General features: G+C 47.7%; 1 protein-coding gene across 14 annotated transcripts in view; it reads left to right on the forward strand.

Moving 5' to 3' along the window:
• MSI2 (musashi RNA binding protein 2) overlaps window positions 1–16,422 on the forward strand; it is a 529,178-nt gene that overhangs the window by 454,552 nt on the left and 58,204 nt on the right. For 7 of the 14 annotated variants that reach the window (XM_063146636.1, XM_063146638.1, XM_063146640.1 and 4 more), the window contains exon 11: window positions 4,415–4,453. The exons of the other annotated variants lie outside the window; for them this stretch is intronic. In XM_063146636.1, the coding sequence (XP_063002706.1) occupies window positions 4,415–4,453 (39 nt within the window). The remainder of the gene's footprint in view (window positions 1–4,414; window positions 4,454–16,422) is intronic. 14 annotated transcript variants of the gene reach the window in all.

Consider the following 16,422-nt stretch of genomic DNA (forward strand, 5'->3'; position numbering starts at 1 on the left):
AACGGTTTCTAAAATTGAATCCAAACATAAATTAGCCTATGTAAATTTTATGCAAATGGTTTTTTTGTTTTGTTTTTTGGTGATGCCCTTCCTCTCTTTTGGCAATTCGCAAGTGACCACTCGAGTATCCTGGCCCCAAGCTGTTCACAGCTGCACAGACTGCTGCCTTAAGCCGGGCCTGGTTGCATTCATAAATGTTGTCAGTGTTTTCATAAATGAAATGGCTTTTATAATGTAAACCTCTCGGGTTGTCTTTGTTCCGATAATTGCTGTTTGGCATTGACTGCAGATCAGGGTTCGCTCCAGGCTTGCTGCATTGGAACTAAGTGCCTTCTTTATTCTAGAAGGGCCTTTGGGGGAAAACTTCCCAAATGTTCAGATAAATGGGGGTGCAGCTGAAGGGAGGCTACGGGGGGGGGGGGGGGCAGGATCCGCCATTTCCCGCTAAGTGGGTGTTTCTCCTAGCCAAGATTCAGTTAAAGAGTGTTTTACGGTAACGATAGAAGAACTCACAAGTGGCTTTCAAATGTGATTTGAGCAACCCTGAGCAATTTTGAATCCCTCCCCCCTTCCTTTATTGGTCCTGATTAATTTTCTATGGTTTTCTTCAACTAACCATGTAAGTGCTTGTTTAGTTTTCCCTAAATGCCAGGCATTGCTGGTAATAAGAGTTTTACAAGCATTTTCTGCTAGGTCTTTATAGCTGCCTGGCAGCTTGATAGGAAACTTCCTGTAGCCATAAATGCATCATTAAATGCTCATAATATAAAGGGCCATCATGAAATAAAAAGTGGCAGTAAAATAACTTATTCTCAACGCTAAATCAAACAGTTGTGTGGAAGGCTTTGGTTTGCCTGGTTTGTTCTTGGCCCGAAATCTGTCTGCTTAGCATCTGTCCTAGGTCAGGTTCGTCGGTTATCTCTGGCCGTAAATACATGTTTATAGCAGATGCATAGCTGCTGCTGAAAACAGCAGCCCCGTGTCTGTTCCGCCTTTTCCCCATAACATTTATTAACACAAAATGTATAACATCGGGTTCTTCTGCTCAGGGTTTCTCCACTCAGTCCATTTCCCCCGCTGGTTGCTCAGTGCAATGATTGGAGCAAGGGAGATTGTATTGAGCAGGGGGTTGGACTTGATGGCCTTATAGGCCCCTTCCAACTCTACTAGTCTATGATTCTGTGATTCTATGAGATGCAGCGTTTCTATGCTTTGCGGTACCCACATGACCTCCGTAAAGCCTAGCTCATGTCTCCTGCCAGATCCTAAGGATATTCTAACAAACCACATCTCAAATTAGGAAATGGCATCTAAAAATTACCTGTGAAGCCACTTTTTATTTCTTTATTTCCTGGTTCGGAATGACTGCATTTGTCGGCCCATAAGGCCCACCTTAAATCTGAGATGAGTACTACGGCTCCCCAAAAGTTAAAATCCAAGTCAAAAACTGAAAATCCAAGCCAGGGAAGAATTTTAAGCCCTTCCGCCTCCTCGTCGCCCCCTTCTCCATCCTGTTCACTCACTTACCTTCCTCGATACTCCAGCTCATAGGAGTCGCTGCAGTGCCCTGTTCACTGGTGGGTCGTCACTGAAAACGCGTCATTGAGGGAGGATTTCCGGAACATGTTGGGCTTACAAATCGATCTTCTTCTGGCCTGTGGAGTTCCTCCCTCTTCTTCCTGGTTTGTGCTGCCATCCCATTTTGCCGTCGTCGTTTTCCATTCCAAATGGGGCAGTTCACCCATTCCCCCCCCCCCCGTTTTTGTGTGTGTAAGAGACTACAGACGCAGCTGCCGGCAGATGTGACGTAAACAATCATTCACTGGAGCAAAGCAGCATAAAGCGAGCACACCAATGCGCAGAGAGCAGAGAGGGGATTACCCCATCACGGGAGGGGGATCAGAACTTACTAATTCTGATGGCAAGCCTGAATTGCCCGTAATGAAGTGAATTAGAAACACACAGATGCTGAATAAATACACTGCAGCCTGGCGTGGGCATAAAACGTCCCCAGTGGCACACTGCAAGGAGGGCAGCATGTACCAGTGGGCGGATGCTGGGGACCATTTGCTAAGCGCCAACCTCCCACGGTGGGCTTACAGCCACCTGGAAAGCTGGTCACCCCGTTCCCAGTCAGTGCTTTCCTTTCCCTTGGAGGCTGCAAATGACTAACACGGGCCTTTGTGAGCCAGTGAGCTGGTCACATTTACGGAGTGACTAGAAAGCGGGAGAACGTAAAAGAGGCAAAGCATATCCAGTCCCACGCTGAAATTCCCATGTGTGGCCTGACACTATTGTTGAACCGCTTTCAGCCTGAGGGCCGAATTCCAGCTCTCGGACAGGGCCGGGGCCAGAACTATTTTGCGCCCTAGGCAAGGAGAGTTACTTGCGACCCCCCTTCAAAAAATTGCCAACTTCGATTCAGCTGTTCAAGAAGAGTTTCTGAACTATTATATTTTATGTTTCCCCCGCCCTTAAAACGGCTAATTTGTATAAAACTGTGACCCTTAAAGGGCAGTACTGAGCCCCTGTGAGGTCTGCGCCCTGGGCGGCTGCCTAGTGGGCCTAATGGTAGCCAGGGCCGGTGCCAGACTATTTTGCGCCCTAGGCAGGTGAGCTGCTTTCACCCACCAACACCCACACCCATCCCAGTGTACCTAGGCGCGGGGCACCATCTCGCCCACCCAGCCGAAGCGAAGGCAGGATGCTGGGGTCGGGGTGGACGGCTTCGGAACAGCATGCCTGGCCAGAAGCTGCTCTGGGAGAGCGACTTCCAGGCGTGCCATTCTGAAGCTGCCCGAAGCCAGGACTCTGGAGTGGGACGGGGCGGAGATTCGCTTCGGCTGGGTGGGTGGGTGCCCAGCCGAAGCGAAGCCAGGACGCTGGGGCAGGCGGGCAGCTTCGGAACGGTGTGCCTGGAAGCCGCCCTCTCAGAGCTGCTGTGGGAGAGCGGCTTCCGGGTGCGGCGTTTGGCGCCCCCCTTACCTTGGCGCTCTAGGCGGCCGCCTGAGTGGCATCTATGGTAGCACCGGCCCTGATGGTAGCGCTGGCCCTGCTCTTGGGGGGCGCCTATTCCAGTGGTGGGCGGGGCTAAAAACACCAGCATATCGTAGCTTAAAGCGCTTACTGCTAATAACTAAGCCTTAGGAAAGGCATTTCAGCTTCTTAGAATGGGGGGAAAGGCACAATAGCTGGGGCATCACCAAATGATCGGTGGCCAGGAAAAGGGGGTGGAGCCAGAGGAAGGGGCGGTACTATTTGGGGAAGGGCCAGACGCTGCATCCTCTGCTTTAGCACGTCCCCTGAGGAGCTGCAGCTGTGGTCTCTCATCACAAGGTTGTAGCCACATGTAGTCATGAAGGGGCCAGGTAGTCTAAACTCCTAAAACGTTCAGTTTGCGTCTGTAAGAGTCCATCTCCAGTGGATATGGAAGGTTGAGGCGGCCTCCCCCACCCCACCCCACTTCTCACTACGAAGCAAATGCAATGAAATATGTTGTTCTTCTTCGTGGTCTCTGCACATCACACTTATGGGCTCTGCACCTGCGCGGAGCGCGTTTCGGAAACTTCTACAGCTGAGGCAAACGTGGTTTTTTGGCGGGAACCCCTCCCCCGCCGTCCACTGACTCCGGGTTCCCGCCTTTCTTCTCAGTTCTCTTCCGGCCGCCTTGCTGAAAGGCTGTCTCGTGGGGAACGTCTGCCTTTGCGTCAATTCCCTGCCGTCTTGAGATGCCTCCCTGCAAAATTTGCACTGTCCAAACGCTTGCATGCTTCTCAAGCCCGTATTTTGCTCCTGAGACTGAGAAAGGAGGACTCCTGCGTCCAGCCCCGTTGACAGGGCCAGCATCCCATAGGCCATCCACCTGTGAGACGCTGGGATGATACCAGGGCTCAAGAGTTAATAAATCCCCAACGCAGACCCCCGGGAATTCTTTCTCGTACTCTCCCTAGTTTCAGGGCCTCTGTTCCTGTGCCTGGAATACCATAATAGGCGCTTTAATGACGACCTCATTATGTGTGCCACTACTGAGCCCGAAAACGCACTAATTTCCTGACCTGGTGAAATATATTTTAATAAGCTTGATCTAAAAGCAGCGTTTGAAGACAAAGGGAAACACTTAACGGGGCTGTCAAAATAAAGCACTCTTGGGCAGATGTTAAAAAATGTTAATAGGATTAATCCATCAGAAGCAGAACCAAAGTCTTTTGTCATTTCCCAAGGGGTGTGTGTGTGTGTGTGTTGCCCTGTTTGTCTACCTCAAGTTTGGCTTTTTAAACACAGGGTAAAACTATTTATTTGGAGAGGTGGGCGAGGGGATGGATTAAATTGGGAGGTCGTCGGTTTTTTTCTTAAATCAGTTTATAGCTTGCTGTACTGCCCAGTAATGCCTGTATCTGATTCTATGGATTTTTAGTGCTTTCCGTGGGATCTCCAATCAAACCCAGTTATCCAGGCAAGTTCATTCCACTTAAGTTTTAAAACCGCGTTGTTTCTTTCACTGAACGTTTGGGTAGAATTCTGTCTCTCGCGATGCAAGCACCGGCATCTCTGTTGTGCTTTGAATGATCTTTATACATTGATCCCCTTTCGGGGGTGAACTTTTGTGTTAGTGGGGAAACCGATACCCACCAAGGTGCTCGGAAGGTTTGCACTAGAGCATCACGCTTTTTTTCAGTTGTGGCCAAAGTGAAACTTCCCTTCTGCAACATGAGTAGTGGTCCTCTCTTGTCTGTTGTGGTATTTAACTTCTACGTGGGGTCTCTGATGTGATCTGGTCACTTCACTCTGGAAGCGAACAACACAATAGTCATTTAGTCATTGGTAGGTTAATAGTCAACTCCGTGGTTGATTATTGAGAGGATACTCTCCCCATGACATATCCCCCTCCCAGTCCTCCCATTTGAAGTTCTGCCGGCTGATTAGAGTGGCAGCCACCGCGTTGGTCACTCTTGCCAGGGGACTCTGTGGTCCCTGAAAATAGCCAACTGTGTGTGCCAAAATAGTCAATGGTGCCCAACACGTGACACGATAAACAATGGTTGTTCTAATAATCAACTCTGCACAGCACTGGTTATTTACATTGGTTATTTCGGCCAAATAACCAGCCATGGTGTGAAAAAGTCAACACAGGCAACACAATAACCAACCACTGACTGTTTAACCCACCGTTGACTAGTTAACCCACCGTTATCATGGGTTATCGTGTCGTCCGAACCCAGTCTCTGTCTCTCCTTTTCATCTAATCCTGGGGAGGCAGTAGGAACCATAAAGAGGTGCCTTAATTGACTGGTTGAAATGGTAGAAACCCTGAGAAGACTGGGTTAGCAGTCTGGGGGTTGCCCTTCCCCAGAAGGCTGAGAGTTTGTTTTTTGATGCCACCTTGTTCTTGGATGCTAAAATAGAGACAGTACCAAGTTCAGCATTCTGATTGCACCCTTCCCTGGAGAGGAATGACGGTCATTCATGCTTTGGTAACATCAGGATTGGATTACTGCAATGTGCCCTATGTGGGTCTGCCTTTCAGGCCTCCAGAATGTTGACCAAAGCTGGCCCTAGGGAATGTATGATGCCAATTTTGAAACAGTGTCATTGATGATAAATGGACGCATTAAAATATTTCTAAACCACCCTTCATACTTATGGACACTAGGGTGGTGTACAAATGCACAACCAATTCGCCGTACGAAAGAAAACAAACAGTGACTAAAGTAGTCATACAAAATAAGATTAATATTGAGCAATAAACATCATCATCGTCATCATCACTGTTGAAGAACAGCAGAACTGGAATGCTGGGCTTCTTAGCTCAATGGAAAGTGCCTTGATTTGATCTTTCTGAGCCCAGGTTACCTTAAAGATTGCCTTCCCCCAAATCTACCTACTTGTACCTTAAGATCTTTAATATCTGGAGTACAGTGGTTGGCAATTGGAGACAGGGCCTTTTTGGGCAGTGGCCCCAAAGTAGTGGAACTCCTTCCAAGGAGAAATCCATTCTGTTTCCTTCCTCCTGATTTTCAGACAAGTTAGCTATGGTGGGCCTCTTTGGGACTCTCAACTCTTGGAAAGACTGCTTGGTTGTGCTTTGGCTGATCCCATACTGTTCATTTGTTATACTGTGTTGCATTTTATGTTTGTTTTAATTTGTATTTTTTTAAAAAAAATAGTCAAAACTATGCGGCTTTGTAGACCCACTGGGCTGAGCTAAAAATACCTCTAATACGTAAGAGAAGATTCTCTTAAAAAGGCAAGTCCCATTTCCCACGCAGCAAGTTAGCACCAACAGAGGGAACAAGCCTGCTGGAAGGCAGTGTAAATGAATGAATGAATGAATGAATGAATGAATGAATGAAAATGAATTGTTGTCAGCCATGTGCTTCGGCAGGGAAAACCCTAGTGCTGCCTATGACATGTGGACTGGGAGGATCTTTCATGTTGCATGAGCATGCCAGAATAAAGGCCATGCAGATGTTCTCCACACTGGTGAGGGGATGCTGGGAGATGCAGCCCCAACACATCTGGAGGACACCAGGTTGTGGAAAGCAACTCTAGAGCAAGCATGGTGCCACGGAGGGCAATCCATTAATTTTCTCATTTTATATTTCTATATTTATTTATTTATTTATTTACATTTATATACCGCCCCATAGCTGAAGCTCTCTGGGCGGTTTACAACAGCTAAAAACAGTGAACATTAAAAACAGATATACAAAAATTTTAAAACCATCAAAAGCATAAAAAAGAATATTGATTTCAAAACAATATCGATTTAAAACAACTATTCTGGGGTCAATTAAAAATTCAGCATATGTTGTTAACTGCCTGAGAGAAGAGAAAAGTCTTAACCTGGCGCTGAAAAGATAACAATGTTGGCGCCAGGCGAGCCTCGTCGGGAAGATCATTCCAGAGTCGGGGGGCCACCACTGAGAAGGCCCTCTCCCTTGTTGCCATCCTCTGAGCTTCCCTCAGAGGAGGACCTTAGATGTTGAGCGTAGTGTATGGGTATATTCACGTCGGGAGAGGCATTCTGTCAGGTATTGTGGTCCCAAACCGTGTAAGGCTTTATAGGTTAAAACCAGCACCTTGAATTGGGTTCGGAAACGTATAGGCAGCCAATGCAAGCGGGCCAGAATCGGTCTTATATGTTCGAACCTTCTGGTTTCGGTTATCAATCTGGTTGCTGCATTTTGCACAAGCTGCAGCTTCCGAACTGTCTCCAAAGGCAGCCCCATGTAGAGCGCATTGCAGTAATCTAATTTGGAGGTTACCAGAGCATGGACAACTGAAGCCAGGTTATCCCTGTCCACTCCATAGCAAAGCCCTTTCAGCAATATGTTTGCAGGTGGACCTGAGAAAACCACATTTATATTTTAGCTCAGCTGGGATCTCACGGGAGGGTCGTGATCAAACCACACGTTCCCTCTTGGTCTTGGTTTCCTTCTGTGTCTTGTGAACAACCACGTATCTGATGGGAGGGATGCACCGGAGTCACAGCCTTGTCAGACAGCATCACCAGTACGTGTAACTTCTGCTGGGGTGTTCATACATCACCAGGCCCTGAGATGGTTATTTGTTGTAACTCTTGCAGTGGCAATTTTAATATGGCATTCCGGAGAAATTACAACTGTGCTGGAGCTGTGCAGATTACCGATTTGGGGCAGAAAGAAAACCAGCAGTAGTATTTCATGTTTGCCCAAGGATTGTAAATCAATGTACTGGTTTTTAACGTAAATTGCCCGTAATAATATCACACCCTAGATATTTCCTGTGTTTGCTTTTGCTTCTTCCAAATGTAGCCTTAACCCAGCCTGATAAAAGGAATCATGAAAGAACACCTCCATTTGCAATAACAGAGGAGAGCCCCTTAACTCTTTTCTGGGCCGATCAAAAGAACTAGTAACTTTTGTTTGGGGAAAAAGGTTATCAGATGTTTTCTTTCTTTTTTTGGCTTTGTTTTTCTTTCCCTCTGTTCAGCCTGCAACCAATTCTTGAATTCTTTGCTTTACCATTTTTCTAATGCGGATAATATTGTTCGAACTCAGCCGCTGGCTGATGTTTTGAAGATGACATATTCTCTGAGAGGGGTTGGGGGTGTGGGGAGGGGGAAGCGGTATTTAAAAGGATAAAATCGATGAGAACATTGGTGCTCCCCCAATCCTTTTGCATCTCCCTTTAAGAAATATAGCTGAAATTTCAGACGATGAAAAAGAATTCTCCGCATGCCGCGTCTTTTGTGACATATGAAAGGTCTTATGCTGTGAATTCCAGGCAGCAGATTCTGTTTCGCTTCATATCCATCACGGCTGTTGGCCACTAAAGGGCAACCCTTTCTAAGCCGTGGACTTGCCATGTAAATTAGGCCTGGGCTAAAACGATTCACTCTATTGATATTTCCCCCCCTTAAAGCCCAAGTCCATTCGAAACCTTTGCCATCATATTTAATCCCTGTTTGGGAGCACAATGGCAAAGTAAAGGTTAATGCTATACAGCTGGCCTTGGCTATTTAGAGGCATCTAGGGCTTTTAAAGAATTATATTCAGAACAAAGAAAAGATAACTCACATTTAAAGGTGGGTGGGTGGGCTTTCCCTCCCTGGAGGTCTTCAAGCATGGGCTTGTGAGCCATGTGTTGGGGATGGATTTCCTGGATCGAGCAGGGGGCTGGACTTGATGACATTCAGGTACCCTTCCCCATCTGTGATTTTATTTCCACCCCAAAATATAGGCACCGTTCAGTCAAATTTATTTATTTATTTATTTGAAAGCTGTCGAAACTGCCTTTTAAAATAGCAATATTCTCCCAAGGCTGCGTACAAGATACTATTAAACAATATTTAAACAAATATTAACATGAAAAACAGAGCAGTAATCATTTAAGCCACCCATCTCACCATAAAAATCCCCCCCCCAAAGCCTTTGCACGGAGACATTAAAAAACACTTTATAGGAACAAACCCACTAACTTACCTTCTTAATTAAAAAAACACCTGAAATAAATGAAACGTTATTTTGAGGGGGTGGTGAGCTTAACCTTTATTTTTTCCCCTGAACTGGAACAGAACCAGTACCACTCACAGGCTCCACTAGCAGGGATCTGAATGTGTGCGTAAAATAAAAACAATGTATAGAAGGGTTTATATGTGTGTGATTTGGAAGTTCGGGCTTCTGTACTCAAAGGTCTGGGCCTTGAGAAGAATCAATTCTCGGGTGCAATTCTTTGCATGTTTAGACACAAAAAAAAGTCCTACAACATCCAGCATTCCCCAGCCAGGACCCATGCTGGTGCGGGGGATGCTGGGAGTTGCAGGACTTCTTTCTGTCGGGTTTGTTCCCCTAGATTCCATCAGAGATGTCAAACAAATTATTCCAGCCAAAAAAAAATAGACAGTCGCTGAAAGAGTTAAGCGGGTGCTTACCTTTCTCCGAGTGGAAACTACAGGGCTTGAAAGTGCTTAAGTTTAGCTGGACCGTGCCTCGAATTAAATCTAAAGGATAACGTTCCAATCAATGCAGTCTAATAGGATTGATTCACAAGTGACCGATGATTCAAAGTAATAATTAAAACAACAGGTGATATCCGAAACAGAGCCATCCATCTAGATAGCCAGTGTTGATTCACAAAGAACTCCAGGCTTAAGTCAACTCTCCGACAGAAGATAGAATTAAATCCATTTAGCTAAGTTCACAGGCGGGGAGGGTTTCTAGCTCTGTTGTAGAGCATTTAATTTGCATTCGGAAGGCCTCAGCATCACCAGTAAAACAACCAGGTAACAGGTAAAAAGAGGGATCCTCTCCTGCCCCTTGCAGAGCTGCTGCCAGTCAGTGCAGGCAGCACTGGTTTCGTGAACAAGGGTGAGAAATTTGTGGCCCACTAGATGTCATTAGACTCCAACTCCCAACAGCCCCCGCCAGCACAGCCAGTGGATTATGGGAGCTGGAGTCCAACAGCAGATCATTTTGAACTGCCTGATATATAGAATCATAGAATAGTAGAATTGGAAGAGACCTATAAGGCCATTGAGTCCAACCCCCCGCTCAATGCAGGAATCCACCTTAAAGCAGCCCTGACAGGTGGCTGTCCAGCTGCCTCTTGAAGGCCTCTAGTGTGGGAGAGCCCACAACCTCCCTAGGTCACTGGTTCCATTGTCATACTGCTCTAACTGTCAGGAAGCTTTTCCTGATGTCCAGCCGGAATCTGGCTTCCTGTAACTTGAGCCCGTTATTCCGTGTCCTGCTCTCTGGGAGGATCGAGAAGAGATCCTGGGGAGATAAAATATACTCATGGAGAACACAGGAGTTGCCACTGACACAACCAATTGCAACACTTCCTAGCGGGGATTTATTAGAGGCTATAAAATAAAGCTAAGTTTCAGAAGTGAAACAAAACATTTGAAAACAGTTGCTTAGTATGGACTTTAACTCAAGTCACTTCAGTTCACTGCATACTTCTCAAAAGTAAAATTCTCTTCATATTTCTGATTCATTCCTGCACATACAAAAACCTAAACCTTGTTGGAGTACAAACCTTGTTGGCAATGGAGCTCAGTCTAGCAAACTATTAGCTACGACTAAACATAAGTCAAATAGAAGCAAAAAACGTACAGAAAAGACAGGTGTCAAAATGTTAGCGGTATGTGATTTTCAGAAGATCAGGTTTTGCTTTAACTGTAATAAGGTATTTTTAAATTTTATTTATTAAAACGTTTGTATCCCACCCTACATCACTGGGCTCTCAGCGCAACATACAGATAAAATCATACAAACAGTATAAAACTATAAATATACACAGCTAAAATCAGTATAGAATTTAAAAGCAGTAGAAACAATTAAAACAGTGTGAATTTAGCCATCAAAGGCTTTGTTAAAAAGCCATGTCTTAACTTGGCACCGAAATGAGGCCAGCGGCGGTGCCAGTCGGGCAATCCACAGTCGGGGTGCCACAACAGAGAAGGCCCTCTCCCACATCCCGCCGTAGCATATGTCTCGCCTTTGTGGGACACGGAGGAGGGCTCCTCCAACAGATCTCAGGTCTCGGGCGGGCATATATAAGGAGAGGCGCTCCCTCAAGTATCGAGGTCCCAAGCCGTTTAGGGCTTTAAACGTCATTACCAGCACCTTGAATTCCAACCGGAAGCATATAGGCAGCCATCACTATTCCTTTAAGACCAGTGTTATGGTCTTTGTGGGATGTACCAATCAGCAATCTAGCTTTTGGATTAATTAATTAATTAATTAATTACATTTATATCCCACCTTTTTTCCTCCAAGAAACCCAAAGCGGCGTACATAATCCTCCTCCACTCCATTTTATCCTCACAACAACAACCCTGTGAGGTACGTTGGCCTGAATGTCTGTGACTGGCCCAAAGTCACCCAGTGGGTTTCCGTGGCCGAGTGGGGACTAGAACCCGGATCTCCCGACTCCCAGTCCAACACCTTAGCCACTACACCACTTATTTTTAAAATTATTAGGCATTTATGAACATAGCTGCTTCCTAAAAGGGCAGATCATATGCTCTCCTAGCCCAGGAGTGGAAACAGTTGGTGATTTTAAATCAGTCAAATTTAGTGAGAGGTCAGAAGTGAATTAATCATGTATATATCCCACACCATGACTATGACGGCTTGTTGGCCACGCTTTCCCTTCTTTTCCTCTCTCTCCCCTCGTGCGGTTGTTTGTGTGTTGGGGAGAACACTTTCGCGTGGAGAGCCGCTCTCATAAATTGGGACCTTAGGGCATCGTCGTCAAAACCAGATGCGTCCTTCTCCCCGGTACGGCGGCTTGAGTAGTTAGGGAGGCTGTTGATGCAGGAACCGGGGCTGGGAGGGGAGGGGGAATATGATCTGTGAAAAATTGGACTTTAAATGTGGGCTTTCGCTCTCGCTGACAAATAAAGGCAGCGTGAAATTGAACAGAATCCTGGGGGCTTTCCCGGGCAGCGCCGGAGCCCATTCAAAACACTAATTGTAAAATATCCACTAATTGGAAGGCCTAAATCCACTTTAGTGCTTCTGAACGGCTCCGGCTTGTTTTCCTCTTGGCAATTGGAAGCGCAAGGCACGCAAAGCGCTGGAGGGCCCTCTCCGTCCGGAGCAGGAGCTCCTGGGCCTTTGGATGAGGGCGACGTGGGTCCCTCCGCGGCGTCCCTTGGCTCAGCAAAACTTCCTTCCGGCGGCGGGTTGGGTTGTGCTCCCCACCCCCTGGTTGGGACGCCCAGCTGCGGGCTTAGTGGTGCTGCTCATCAACCTAGAAGTGACGGCAGCAGCACTGAAACACGGATTTGCCACAACCCCATAGAACGGGTGGGGCCCCCCGGGGCCCAATCCAACCCCTCTGGGGCCCAATCCGGCCCTCTGGGTTTCCCCTGGCCCTACCCCTTTGCTCCCCAACTACCGATGGTTTGATGGCGTGTGGTCTTTTGCGCAGTTTCCCCCCATTCTAAAAGGACGAGGTGCCTTTCCTCAGCACTAAGAGCTTGAAGCTACAATTCGCTTTGGTGTTTGGCCTGCTGCCCACGAGAATGTCTCCGAAAATTCGGCCCTCGGGGCGAAAGGATTTCCCCACCCCTGACACAGGAGTAGGGAATGGGGCTCCATGTTTTATTTATTTATTAGCAGAAAAAAGAATATGCCATTGGGGAGTCCAGGACCTTCCTTCCCCTTTCCCCCTGCCCCCCCCGCCCAACTCTGCCCCCCCTTCTTCCCAGGCACTTTTCTCAGCCAAGCTCTGACAGTGGAAATGTGCTCAGGTGTGGGGAAAACATTTGCAGAGAGGGCCTGGTGTGCACATGTGCATGTGTGCGCAGCGGAAGCTCTTGGAACTCAGCGATGTACCCCATTTGGTGCTTTACAAAAATAATGAACCCTACATGCCCCCCCCCCCAGCTCTTTCTACATGATTAGGACAAAACGTTCCTCCTCTGCCACCTTGATGTCCAGTTCGGCCCTCAGCCAAGCCCTGAAAAAGGCCACCAAGGTTGTGCTTGGAGACACATGAAAACCAAGAGAGAGTCCCAGCTGCCCTGGCACCAGAGTACCGTTCCTGGAAGGGTCTGCCTGTAATCTGTTAAAGCCAGGGTCGCCGTTCACAGGCTCGAATGGAACTCTGGTTGTGCTGGCCGACGCGTGGAGGCTCCCTGCAGGCTCCGGGCCAGGAGCCAAGCCTGTCCAATGGGCATCTGTCCTCACCTCCATTTGACTTGAGCTTACTGGCTCCATCTGCCACATGAGCAGGTTCTTCAGGGGATTTGTCACCGTGTCCCCTGAGGCGGCCTGCGCTCCGTCTCATGCAGGGCCTCCTGGTCCTGTTACTGGGCTGGACCATTTTTGGAGGCCATTTGCAGGAAGTCCCAAAGGCAACGACAGTCACATTTTGTAAGGAACAAGTGATCTTTGTCATGGAGATGACATTATGTGAAACCATCTAAATGCTTAGGAAAAGCTCTCTCTATAAATACGTAGTTGCTCTTGTAGCATAACCACAGAAGAGCACTGCTGGATCGGTCCAAAGGCCCAGGATCTTCTTCCCCACGTTGGCCAACTGGATGCCTCTAGGAAGCCCTCAAGCAGGTCACAGGATCAACAGCCCTCCCCAGTTATATGTCCCCAGTATCTGGTACTTAGAGGCATGCCACCTCTGAATGTGAGGGTCTCCTTTAGCTTTTGTGACTGACCTGTTGATAAACCTCTTCATGGCTTTGTCTCATCCTCTTTGAAAGCCATCTAAGCTAGCCGCATCTCCATATCTTCTCGTAATTCTATAAGCCAATTACCTTTAGAAGTCCTTTCTACTGCCGGTAATGAATATCCCGCCAATCAGTTCCATCGGGTGATGTTCTAGTATTCTATGAGAGGGAGAAAACGTGTCTCTCTTTCCCATTTCTCCACACCTTGCATAATTTTCTAAACCTCTTATCATGTCCTCCCCACATTCCATCTTTCTTTTCAAAACTGAGGAACCATAGACACATTGGCTTTTCCATGCAGGGTGGGTTTGGTCGTCCTTTCCAGCAACTCCTCCGGCTCTACGACATTGTTTCTGAGATGGAGCGACCAGGACTGTACACATCGTTCTAAGCGTGCTCTCGCCATAAATTTGTATAACGGCGTCATCACTCCGTGACTTGCCATTGGGTTGCCTCTTCACCCAGTTTGGAGAGTTTCTTTTGGAGCTCTTGACCGTCTGCTTAGGTCTTAGTTCTCTTCTGTATGGAAGCTCCCTCACTTCAGGAATCTGCAGGGTAGCAATGCAGCTATCAAAGCCCTATGAAAAGAGACTGAAAGAACTGGGCATGTTTAGCCTGGCGAAGAGAAGATTGAGCGGAGATGTGATCACACTCTTCAAATACTTAAAAGGTTGTCACACAGAGGAGGGCCAGGATCTCTTCTCGATCCTCCCAGAGTGCAGGACACGGAATAATCGGCTCAAGTTAAAGGAAGCCAGATTCCAGCTGGACATCAGGAAAAACTTCTGACTGTTAGAGCAGTACGACAATGGAACCAGTGACCTAGGGAGGTTGTGGGCTCTTCCCACCCTAGAGGCCTTCAAGAGGCAGCTGGACAAGCATCTGTCTGGGATGCTTTAGGGTGGATTCTTGCATTGAGCAGGGGGTTGGACTCGATGGCCTTGTAGGCCCCTTCCAACTCTGCTATTCTATGATTCTATGAAGTCAGGGCCTGGGATCTTCTTTTTATTGCTCAAGCACACACTGGGCTGCTTTTGAGCTACCTCATCTGCTTGTTCTGACAATATGGAGATAATAATAAACCTACCTTCCAGGGCTCTTGCACTCTAGGGAATGTATCCAAACAGGTTTCTGTGACAACGCGGAACGCCCAACTGCAACAGACGGCTTCTCTCTGATGGTGAGGTGCGTTTTCCCAGGAACAAGATGCTACTTTTTGAGTGAGTGGAAAATATAAGCTGGCCATCGAAGGTGAGATGCGTCTGCTGCGTGAGCCACCGGTGTTTAACGAGCACATGAGGCGCCTTCTCCGCCTTGCGCCCAGCTGTCCTCCTCCCCCACTTCTTACATCTAATGGGCCGGAAAATCTGGCTGCACCGCGCCACATATGAGTAATCTCATTTGTCTGGAACTTGGCGCCAGGCAGAGAACGGCTCTCGAGTTTGCGGGTGAATTTTTCACGCATCTGCCCAAAACACCCACTGGAACAGGAAGCCGCATCTGCGTTGTCAGCATTGCGTTTGCATTCATTTGGGAAGGACGTCGCAGCCGATCAACTGGAGGCGAGGGGTGGCGGCCGGAGCCCCGGCTGGGCTGGGGAACGGGATGTGGCATGGACCAAACTGCACGCTCTTTTCCTGGAGGCCCTGGCAGCTGAAGCAGCTGAGCCGCATGAGGCAGGTGGCTCTGGGCCTTCTTTGAAATGTGCCTTTCATCGCCGGGGTCACAAAATGTATTTTGATAAAAGAAACCTCTTAAGTCACCCCGAGGAGGGGGGGATTTGCAGGGGCTCTTTGCAAAGGCAAAGAGCTGGACAGCACTGGACTAGGTCTTTTAAGCATCATCCCTGAACGGTGTCTCTGAACATTGTCCTTATAGTCTTCCATCTTGTATTAGACCGTGCCTTGACCGTCTGTAAAAAGGCAACGGCTTCCTACCTCTTAAGCAGCAACCAATAAATATGCTGTCCAGACCTCGTGATTTTGGAAGGCCCAACTTTGATGGTGGTTTGGGGGTACCCCAGATCCAGATGGCTACTCTTGACGACTTCCAAGGGCATCCAAAGCTCAAATTTCCAGTGGGGAATGTAGACGCTGCTGCGCACATTCACCCCGCTTCAAAACGTGTTGGCTGCTGCAGAACAAGGCCTTGCAAATGGCTGCCAACGGTCCCGGAGGAAGGAAAGAATGAAGGAAGTTGTGAGAAGCGGCAAACACCTCCAGGGACCTTGAGTGGGAGAGAAGAGGCCCCAGGACTCAGCCCAGGAAGCCTGGCCAGGCTGCAGTCTATCCTGCCTATGAATTTATTTCACACAACACAGAGAAGAGCTTTGTTCTTAGCTACATTTATTCAGGACTGTGTGACAGCCATGGAGGGGGGGGGGGGGAAACCTGCCACACTGATTGCCATGAACCGAACAGAAGCCAACGGCTCAGAAGTTCTCCTTCCACAAATAGGTATTTGCCCAAGATGGCTACTTTGCATCCTCAGCATCCGTTGCGTCACGTGAGTGAACCTTCTGCTGACCGGACCTGGTAAAGGATCACCTAAGATCTTCCAGAGGCCAAGAAAGCCTTGCTCCCAGCAGAATGTAAGCTTCCCGGGTAATTTTTAATTTTTTATTTTTTTTGGACAATTTAATTAAGACATACACCAAAATGGAAGTGAGGGAAATGTCATTTGAGTAGGCCACCTGCTTAAGTACTAGATGATTCATTAAATATTGTAATAAAGGACTTTTT

The sequence above is a fragment of the Elgaria multicarinata genome, chromosome 22 (genome assembly GCF_023053635.1).
Source record: "Elgaria multicarinata webbii isolate HBS135686 ecotype San Diego chromosome 22, rElgMul1.1.pri, whole genome shotgun sequence".
In the NCBI taxonomy this organism is placed as follows: Eukaryota; Metazoa; Chordata; class Lepidosauria; order Squamata; family Anguidae; genus Elgaria; species Elgaria multicarinata.